This window comes from Centropristis striata, chromosome 18 (assembly GCF_030273125.1).
Source record: "Centropristis striata isolate RG_2023a ecotype Rhode Island chromosome 18, C.striata_1.0, whole genome shotgun sequence".
Taxonomy (NCBI): Eukaryota; Metazoa; Chordata; class Actinopteri; order Perciformes; family Serranidae; genus Centropristis; species Centropristis striata.
In genome coordinates this window covers 32,134,169-32,145,509 of record NC_081534.1, presented here as the reverse complement: position 1 = coordinate 32,145,509, position 11,341 = coordinate 32,134,169, and the positions used below count along the sequence as shown (strand labels likewise).

Below are 11,341 nucleotides of genomic sequence, written 5' to 3'. Positions count from 1 at the left end.
TTCTCCACTTTTCCTCATCGTTATTTCTCCCAATCACCTCTTCTTGACATCGTTATGTGGACGGATGTCTCCTTTTTGGACAACCCGGAGCCCCCCACCACCTCCTCCTCCACCCAAAGGAGACACATAAAGCCGAGGCACGTGTAGATTTCTATACAAACTCATCAGACCGTAAAAGCAGGAGGCTCCTGGCGTGTGCCCGGGTCGAGACGAGGAGGAGGAGGAGGAGGAGAGAGTGTAGAGGGGGTGAAATACAATAAAACCCTCAGGTACATCTGCTTTGCAATCTGCAAATCCTCCTCCCTCCTCCTCCTCCTCCTCCTCCTCCACCAGCCTCTCCATCCTCCCACACCCACTCCCCAAATCCACAGGGGACCTCGGCTCCTTCTGATTGGTCGGGGATGAGTCAACGAGGGGGGACGGGAACAATGTCATCATGTCGCCTTAAAAAGAGTGCAGCTATGTTGTGGTGAAAGCACCTCGGGAGGAGAACAGAGGATCAATAGCAGCAGGACACAACAACAAAAAGACGCATCAGATGTTTCTGTCCGCGCGTCGCTGAAAAGTGGATTTCTGCTCCTCCAAAGTGCCTTCAGCTCCCCGCAGCTCCAGCGCCAACATGCCCAGAGGATTCCTGGTGAAACGGAACAAGAAGACCAACCCGGTGTCCTACCGGGTCCGCTCCGAGGAGGAGGAAGCGGAGCAGGCTGACGCTCCGCCGCCGCCGCCGCCGTCCTCCTGCGCGCCGCTCGCCTCCTTCCCGGTGCGCGCACAGACGCCGACGCCCACCTGCGGGGCGGCGGCCACGGCTCCGGAGCAGCTCGCCAGACCGGTGCAGTTCGGGAACCCGGAGGCGGTGTACCAGGCGCTCTACAGCCCCACCCGCCCCGTCAGCCACGACCACGACCGCTCCTACTTGGAGAGGCGCTTCAGCCTCGGCTCCCCGGTGTCCGCCGAGTCCTTCCCCACACCGGCAGCGCTCCCCGCTCTGGACCACCTCTTCGCCCCGGTGGACCTGAAGATCGCCTCCAGCAACAGCAGCCGCAGCGACACCAGCAGCACCGCTACCGCGACCAGCGCCACCGCGACGCTCCCCACCGCCGCGTCCAAGCGCCCCTCCGGCGACACGGAGCGCAAAGGCAAACCGCCCTCCAAGAAAACCAAAGCGATCCGGAAACTGCACTTTGAGGATGATGTCACCACGTCTCCGGTCCTCGGGCTCAAGATTAAAGAGGCTCCGGCGGACCAGAAGCCTCCCAGACCGCCGCCGCCCGGAGCGGAAAACATCCCGCTGGGCGAGTTCGTGTGCCAGCTGTGCCGGGAGGCGTACGCGGACCCGTTCGCCCTCGCGCAGCACAAGTGCTCCAGGATAGTCCGGGTCGAGTACAGGTGTCCGGAGTGCGACAAGGTGTTCAGCTGCCCGGCCAACCTCGCCTCGCACCGCCGGTGGCACAAACCGAAGCCACAGAGCGGCGGTGAGAGCGACAAAGCGGCGGGGAAGAGCGCTCCGGAGGAGGCGAAGGACTCTAGTGACAGGGACACACCCAGCCCCGGACCCTCCGAGTCCGGCTCAGAGGAAGGCCTGTATGATTGTAATCACTGTGGGAAAAAGTTTAAGCGCCAAGCGTACCTGAGGAAGCACCTGGCGTCCCAGCACGGCTCCCCGAAACCGGCCGCGGCGGAGGAGGAGGACGCGGCAGCGGCGCCAGCGGCAGCGGCGGCCTGCGAGCAGAGCGCCGCGCCGCTCAACCTGAGCGCGTCCAGCTGCCTCCTGTGTCCGGTGTGCGGGGAGAACTTTTCCAACAGGGGCAGCCAGGAGCGCCACATCCGCCTGCTGCACTCCTCACAGGTTTACCCCTGTAAATACTGCCCCGCCGTCTTCTACAGCTCCCCGGGACTCACCAGACACATCAACAAGTGCCACCCGTCCGAGAACCGGCAGGTGATCCTGCTGCAGATGCCGCTCCGCCCCGCCTGCTGATCCGGGACTCTAGGCTGCTTTCACCGTCTCATAACACAGTCCAGGCTTAAATCTGAGGGGATTTAGGAGTTACGCTGCAAAAAATATCCAGTTTTTAGACAAGTTTTTGCGCCTAAAATCATCCTTTTTAAAAAAAAAAAATCAAGTGGAAAATATATGGCACTTTGGTGAGAAGATGAAACTCTGGAATGGGAGGGATTAAATTTCTCTTTTATTTGTTATTTGGTTAAACAATTCTCATTTTAATGCAAAAAAACTTAAGTTTTGAAGAAAATTAATCGTTGAATTTGCCTGTTTTTGTCTAATTTTGGGATATTCTTGATTTAAAAAATGCACAAATCACACACAAAAAAAGGATTATTCCCATCCTTCAGCATTTTAGGCAGATTTTGACATTTAATTGAGACAAAAGAGGATGTTTTTTTGCAGTGTAACTCTTAAATCTGAGAGGATTTAAGAGTTACACTGCAAAAATATCCAGTTTTTGCTCCTAAAATCATACTTTTTTAAAAATCAAGTGGAAAATCTATGGCACTTTGGTGAGAAGATGAAACTCTGGGTGACTTCACAGTTAATGGGAGGGAGGAAATTTCTCTTTTATTTATTATTTGGTTATACAATTCTCATTTTAATACAATTTTGTCTAATTTTGGGATATTCTTGATTTTAAAAAATGCACAAATCACATAAAAATATAGAATAATTCCTATTTCTCAGCATTTTTAGGCAGATTTTGACATTTAATTGAGATAAAAGAGGATATGTTTGCAGTGTAACTCTTAAATCCTCTTATTTAAGAGTTAAACTGCAAAAGCATCTAATTTTTAGACATGTTTTTGCTCCTAAACACCAAATTTCAAACTTTAAACAATTTTTTTTTTAATTCTTCAAAACTTTTAGTATAATTTGCCTTTTTGTCTAATTTTGGGATATTCTTGATTTAAAAAATGCACAAATCACACACAAATAAAGAATTTCCTATCCTTCAGCATTTTTAGGCAAATTTTGACATTTCATTGAGATAAAAGAGGATGTTTTTGCAAAAAGCATCCAATTTTTAGACATATTTTTGCTCCTAAACACCAAATTTTAAACTTTTAACACATAAAACTAAACAAATTTTTTTTTTAAATTCTTCAAAACTTTTAGTACAATTTGCCTTTTTTTGTCTACTTTTGGGATATTCTTGATTTAAAAAATGCACAAATCACATAAAAATAAAGAATAATTCCTATTTCTCAGCATTTGTTAGGCAAATTTTGACATTTAATTGAGTTAAAAGCGGATATTTTTGCAGTGTAACTCAACAAACATGCACCAGTGTGTAGAGGTCAGAGGTCAGCCACTGGGAACCAGTGCCTTGCTCGAGGACACTTCATCCCCCCTACACACACACACACACACACACACACACACACACACACACACACACACCACCCTCCTTACCTACTTAAAGCATCTCTGACGTCATACTTTAAACACTTAAAGCGTTTTAGACTGTTAATTTATTTTTCTAGCATCTCTGCACAAGTGCTATTAGCTTCTAGACCTAAGAGAGGGTAAAGAGCAGAATTCACAGGCCTGAGAAGGTTTTTATTATCTCATCACTCTGATTAGCTTTAACATAGCTTGTGGATCTGTGGATCAGTAGCTGTTGCCTGAAAACAAACGAGAGTCAAACTAGTGTAGCCGCTAAATGCCTTTGGATTAGAAACTCCTGCTGTAAAACTGCCTTAAAACTGATCTGATTGTCTTTTGATCACTTATTTATCACGGGCTGGGTACGATATTATTATTATTATTATTATTTTTTACAAAGCCTTCTGTATTACCACTATACAGTATATCTAACCTGTTTTTTTTCCCTTATTTATTTACGTATTTATTAAATTATTTGTGTAAATTATTGCTCTGTGTGGTCTGTGATCTGTTGCTGTGTTTTTTCATGATGTAGCCAAATTTATTTTTCTGTTAATTTATAAGGAAGACGGTGTGTTTAAGTGACTTTATTATAGCAATCACTGAGTTTTATCAGCCGCTCCGGAATAAATAATAATAATAATAACTGAATGCAATCATTGTTTTTTTTTATTTATTTCTTTTTAATGTTGTTTTTTTATTTTTTATTTATTTATTTTGGGTTTCTTTGTAACCGTTAGCTCTTATACTGCTTTGGATGTTTCTGCAGTATTTTGCTAAATGTCCAAAAAATAATAAAAACCAAACTGAGAAACAGTTCATGTTCTGTCTTGTGTGTCTTTTTAAGGTTTTTAACATAAAAATATGGATTTTAAAGCTGAATTTAAACAATTAAATCAACTTAAATGCTGATTTCCAAACATTACTATACAAAATTCCTTCATTTCTTCTATATTTGTGTATTTTTTGGGGCTAAAATCAGCAAAAATGTGAAGATATTTCATCTTAAAGTACCACAATAAGCCTTTATTTATTTATTTATTGGGCTAAAATCAGCAAAAATGTTAAGATATTTAGTCAAAAAATACCTTTTTTAAACAACTTGTGTTGTAAGTGGTGGAATGTAACTCAAGTACTACACTTGAATACCAATTTGAAGTACTTATACTTTGATTATTTCCATTTAATGCCTTTTTATTCTTGTGTCACTACAGTTTAGAGGTGAATATTTTACTTTAAACCACTTTTGAGAGGAAGAGTTGCCAGTTTCTTAAATAAATTAAGAATTAATAACACATGTTATTTTAAGTGACTAATCCAAACATGATGATACAAAACTCCTTCACTGCATCTATATTTGTGTATTTTTGGGGCTAAAATCAGCAAAAATGTTCAGATATTTAGCCTAGAAATACCATAATAATTTATTAAACTTTATTAAACAATTTGTGTTGTAAATAGTGGAATGTAACTCAAATACTGCACTTGAATACAAATTTAAAAGAACTTATCTTTGATTATTTCCATTTAATGCCTTTTTATTCTTGTGTCACTACAATTTAAACACAATGATACAAAACTCCTTAATTTCATCTATATTTGTGTATTTTTGGGGCTAAAATCAGCAAAATGTTCAGATATTTAGTCTTAAAATACCATAACAAGCCTTTATTAAACAACATGTGTTGTAAGTGGTGGAATGTAAGTAAAGTAATGCACTTGAATACAGATTTAAAGGAATTTATACTTTAATTATTTCAATTTTTTGCCACTTTATACTTGGATTTCACTACAGTTTATAGGTGAATATTGTACTTTAACACTACTTTTGAGAGGCAGAGTTCCCAGTTTCTTAAATAAATTAAGAATTACAAACACTTAAATGCTATTTTAAGTGACTAATCCAAACACAATGATACAAAACTCCTTCATTTCATCTATATTTGTGTATTTTTCGGGCTAAAATCAGCAAAAATGTTACATGTTATATATATATATATATATATATGTGTATATATATATATATATATATATATATATATATATATATATATTGTAAAAAATACAAGTTACACGTAAAAGTTCTGCATTCAAAATGTTACTGAAGTACAAAGGCATTCTGGGAAATGTAGGAAACTAAATAGGAGAAAAAATAATTGTAATAAGTTGTAAAAGAACCCACAACAGCCTAATCTGTTTGTGTTTGTAGAGAGGAGAGATTAGTTACTGTAACTGGGTGAGCAGTGTGTTAACCAGAGGTCAAAGGTCAGGGCTCAGGTCAGGGGTCAATACTCAAACAAACCAGCTCTGAATCTGAAAGACATTCCTGTAGTTCTTCTCTCTTCTTCTGTCAGCTTTTATAAAACAGACTTACGGCTTCCATCATCAGAGACTCTGTTCTCTGTAGCAGCAACTTTACTGTTTATTGAGCTTTGTTTACATTTATTTACATCAGTTAAAGTTAAAAACAACATCAGAGATAAAAACTGGAGTTTTGTTGGAGTCCGTTGACTTCCATTAAATATGTTTGTAGAAACAATCAGTCAATCAGAGCTTTTTAACAGGATAACGAACTGGAACGAGAAATGTCTATTTATGGAAAATTGCAATAAGCGTGGAGCAATTTAATTCAGACGTAGAGATTTTCCTAAAAATAACCCACGATGGCTGCAACTTATTGCCGATTTCTTGTCAGTATTAAACAAACTGAATTTTCCCCCAAAAAAGAACAAGAATGCACTTTTATGAAAATAACAAAGATTTGTTCCCCCGTATTTACGATAGAATTCTGTAAAAAGTTTAATTGACCGCCCAAAAAATCTTGAAAGAGTTTGTTTGTTGTGAATGTGAGAGGTAAAATTGTGAATTTTAGGTAAAATTGCTAATGTGAGAGGTACATTTTTGAACGTGAGAGGTAAGATTGTGAATTTGGAGTAAAATTGTTAATGTGAGATATAAAATTGTGAATGTGAGAGCTAAAATTGTTAATGTGAGATGTATTTTTGTGAATGTGAGAGGTAAAATTGTAAATGTGAGAGGTAAAACTGTGAATGTGAGAGGTAAAATTGTGAATGTGTGAGGTACATTTTTTAATGTGAGAGGTAAAATTGTGAATGTGTGAGGTACATTTTTTAATGTGAGAGGTAAAATTGTGAATGTGAGAGGTGAAATTGTGAATGTGGGAGGTAAATTGTGAATGTGAGAGGTAAAATTGTGAATGTGAAAGGTAAAATTGTGAATGTGAGAGGTAAAATTGTGAATGTGAGAGGTAAAATTGTGAATGTGAGAGGTAAAACTGTGAATGTGGGAGGTAAAATTGTGAATGTGAGAGGTAAAATTGTGAATGTGAGAGGTATTTTTGTGAATGTGAGAGGTAAAATTGTGAATGTGAGAGGTAAAACTGTGAATGTGGGAGGTAAAATTGTGAATGTGAAAGGTAAAATTGTGAATGTGAGACGTGAAATTGTGAATGTGAGAGGTATTTTTGTGCATATTTGGGGTAAAATTGTGAATTTAAGAGGTAAATTTGTGAATGTGAGAGGTATTTTTTGTGAATGTGAGAGGTATTTTGTGCATATTTGGGGTAAAATTGTGAATTTAAGAGGTAAAATTGTGAATGTGGGAGGTAAAATTGTGAATGTGAGAGGTAAAATTGTGAATGTGAGAGGTAAAACTGAATTTAAGAGGTAAAATTGTGAATGTGAAAGGTAAAATTGTTAATGTGAGACGTGAAATTGTGAATGTTAGAGGTATTTTTGTGCATATTTGGGGTAAAATTGTGAATTTAAGAGGTAAAATTGTTAATGTGAGAGGTATTTTTTGTGAATGTGAGAGGTATTTTTTGTGTATATTAGAGGAAAGAATGAATTATGGCCCATATGGCTGCTCATACTGCAGTGTGTTTATAAACACATTTCCAAAAATTGGGATGTGATCTATCGTATCATCGATATCTGTAAATAAAACATATGACGATCTTCTAATCCTTTGTGACACATATTCAACTAAAACCTGCACAAACAGTTTATTTCATGTTCAGACTGATCGACTTTAGTTTTAATAGACTTTCTTCGTGTACAGCCGTTGATAATATGCCTGGAAAATGTAAAATTAAGTGAGGGGGTTCCAGGATGAACACGACCTTAAAATGATAAAAATGTATTTTTCTTATATTTTCTTTAACTCTTCATCTTATTAATGGCTGTTTCCAAAAGTGAAGTTTTAACTTTGAAGCTCGGTAAAAACCTCAAGTTTAATTAAGTTGATTTATATTGAAAACTACTTCAGAGGTTTTTAAATTTGCATTTACATGATGATGAAATGTGCCAATTAATTTTTCCATTTCATCGTTTTGTCCTGAATAATTTAATGAGCTTTTAACAGATTTTCATTCACAATCTGATGTTTAAAAGGTTTTTTTTTTTACTTTAATTCATTCCACTTACTGTTTACACACATTTCAAATCTAATCTCTTTTGTCTCCTGTTCTAACATTTAGTTACCTCTGATCTATAATTTTATTTTTTTTTATTAAATCAGGAGCTTTTGGATCATATCACATGATCTTCTTCAGCAGAAATAAATCAACAGGTTTCCATGGACGTGTTCAAGTTTGTCTCTCTGTTTCAGCAAAGGTAAAAACCACCTAAACCGACCAAGTGTAACATGATATTACTGAAGGTTTTGCAGAGATTCTATTGAATTTTGCAGTGTGCATTCAGCATTTTTAATGCGATATTTTGTGCTTCATGTTTTTTGTGTTTTTAGTGTGTTTTTGTGTACTTTTTGTGGGTTTTTTTTGTCATTTTTTGTGTATTTTTGTGTTTTTATTTGTTTTTTTATGTATGTTTTTTGTGTTTTTTCTTTGTGTTTTTGCCATTTTTGTGTTTTTAGTGTTTTTATGTATGTTTTTTGTGTATTTTTTGTGGTTTTTCTGTGGGGTTTTTGCCATATTTTGTGTTTTTGAGTATTTGTTTGTTTGTTTTTCATTTTTGTAGGGTTTTTTTTACTTTGTTTTGTGTATTTTCTTTTTTTTGTAATTTTTTGTGTTTTTATGCATGGTTTTTGTGTTTTTAGTGTGTTTTCTGTGTTTTCTGTTTTTTTTCTGTGTTTTTTGTGTTTAAATGAGTTTTTTCTGTGTGTTTTTGCCATTTTTTGTTTTTAGTTTGTTTTGTGTGATTTTTTGTGTTTTTTATGCATGCTTTTTGTGTATTTTTTGTGCGTTTTATGTGTTTTTTCTGTGTTTTTTGTCATTTTTTTGTTTTTACTGTTAAAAACAAGTTAAAGTGAAAAAAAAAATAGTCAGATCATGCTGAAGTTGTGCTAAGAAAATACCAAATACCAAACATGGGTATTATATAGTAAATATCATGTGGTATATCAGACTCCAGAGAGTTAAACCTTTTTTTTTTTTTTTTTTTTTTTTTTACATAAATTGCTGAAAGTTTTCAAACATCTGGATGGAAACCTTTTGTCCCTTTTGTCTCACCATCACACACACTCTGACACTTTCTCCCTGCCTCCAGCTTTTAACACACACACATACACACTTTCACTGAACACACACACACACACACACATTCTTGTACTTCTATCTTTGTGAGGACCCTCATTGTAACAGTGAATTCCCTTGCAAGGTTATAATAGTTTTGAATTTTTCATTAGTTTTAGTTTTAATTTCGTTGTGAATTTTTGTTTTCAAATCCAGTTAGTTTTAGTTAGTTTTTAGAGTGAGTTTGCTAGTTTTAGTTAGTATTTATTAGTTTTAGTTTTTTGTAATGGGGTATTTGTTGGGTGGGAGATTAAAAGAGGTCACAGTAAATTTTGCCTTTATTTCCTTTGTCTGATCCATCTTCATTATGTATGAAAAAAGTGGACAAAGACGAAAACGAAGGACATTTTCACTATAATTTTAATTCGTTTTGTAACCACACAATACAGTTTCAGTTAATTATCATTATCATGTAACCTTTAACCCTTAAAACAAAGTCTGAAATCTAAAAAAGCCTTTAAAGAAGTGAGGACTGGCCGAAATGTCCTCACTTTGCAAAAATGTCCTCACTCTGTTGGTTAAAAACGTGTTCTGGTCCTCACTATGTAGGAAGTACAAGAACACACACACACACACACACACACACAAACACGCCATCAGTCTGTGTCTCCTCCTTGTGTGGCTCTGACAGGTGTAAGCCAGCTGGGGAGCAGACTGCAGATAAGAGCTGCAGATAACACACACACTTATTAACACACACACACACACACACACACACACACACACACACTCACTCTCTGTCTCTATAATGGACCAGAGTCTGAACAGAAGCAGCAGCTGTTGGAGCTGCAGGACTTAAACTGAACATCTGAACACGTTTCACAGCCGAGCGTCAATAGATTTTTATCTACTGTATTAATTCAAGAATATTCCTTTATTCTGTCTTTATTTTTATTCTATCTATCATCTGTTCCCCAGAGGATGAATCCTAAACATTTGGTCGTCCTATTATCAATTTTCTGTCTTGGTTTTTATTGATACATGAACAACTGTTGGTTGAATTCTCATGATATTTAGTTCACACAAGCTGTGTTTCCATTCAACTGTCTAGCCAATTTTGAAATGTCTCAACAAAAGAAAAGCACATTACAGGAAGGCAGGTTTCTATGAGACAAGACAAGTTCATTTATACAGCTGTGTGTTTTTTTTTGCCATTTTTTGTGTATTTTCTGTGTTTTTATGCATGTTTTTGTGTATTTTTTATGTTGTTTGTTGTGATGTAAAACTTGTGCATTAATCCTTCAGAGCAGGGGTTTCAAACTCAAATTACCTGGGGGCCGCTGGAGGCAGTATCAAAATAACAGAAAAAACACTAAATTACTTAAAAAAGAATTATTAAAAAGGACACAAAATAACCACAAAAAAACACAAATTTTCCCCCAAAATACACAGAATGACCCAAAAAAGACACAAAATTACTAAAAAAAGACACAAAATTATTGTAAAAGGACACAAAAAATATTTTTTTTAAAAGACACAAAATGACCAAAAAAGACACAAAATTATTTTAAAAAGACACAAAATTAGTTAAAAATCACAAAAAATGACCCAAAAAGAAACAAAATGACCAAAAAGACACAAAATGACCAAAAAAATACACAAAATTACTAAAGAAGACACAATTATTTAAAAAAAGACACTAAATTATAAAAAAAAGACACTAAATTACCAAAAAAGTAATTAAAGGGACCTTCCACACACAACACGGTAAAGTGCCATTCATATAAAACTCACATTAAACTTTCATATCAAGGTGGGGGCCACAAAATATCATTACGAGGGCCACAATTGGCCCGCAGGCCGCAAGTTTGAGACCCATGCTTCAGAGGAACAATGTTTATCTAAAAGCTTCCTTTCTTCTACTTCCAGTGTTCAGATGTTGAACCTGCTGCAGGGATTTGCTCGATGTTCCAGTTCTTCAGAGGTGTTGGACAAAGTTGAGGTGAGTCGAGTTCTTTCACACCAAACTGGGACGAATGTTTCTTTCTGGGGACATCAGATCGGTTCTTTTGAGCAGAAATAGGGAACCTGTTGCTCATTTACAGAGGAGGTTTCATGTTTAGCCTCCAGATTATTGGTAGGAAGCAGAACAGAGTCAGAAAAATGGCTTTATAGGTAGAAAAGAGGAATAATTGTTACGTGTTGGAGGGTAGAACACAACACCTCAGCTGGTAACAGAATTATTTATGCTGAACGGTTCCAGATGATTTCTGTTACGTCTCGTCCTGTCACAGCTGCTCTGCGGTCACTCAGTCTGTGTTTATGTGTTATGTGTCTTCATGCTGCTGCTGTTGTGTGTTTTCTTATCGGACATGAAAGCGACACGATGTGATTGGATTTGTCTGGTTTAATCAGACATCACTGCTTTCTAACGCTGTTAGTCCAGGACA

General features: G+C 37.3%; 1 protein-coding gene across 1 annotated transcript; it reads left to right on the top strand.

Annotated features, from left to right (window-relative positions):
• The first annotated feature begins 328 nt into the window (after positions 1-328).
• Positions 329-2,412, top strand: LOC131991395 (insulinoma-associated protein 1a-like). The gene is given in 3 exon segments (XM_059356797.1): positions 329-1,050; positions 1,052-1,142; positions 1,145-2,412. Coding segments are annotated over 3 exon segments (1,359 nt in total). The 5' UTR covers positions 329-619; the 3' UTR covers positions 1,982-2,412.
• The last annotated feature ends 8,929 nt before the right edge of the window (positions 2,413-11,341 follow it).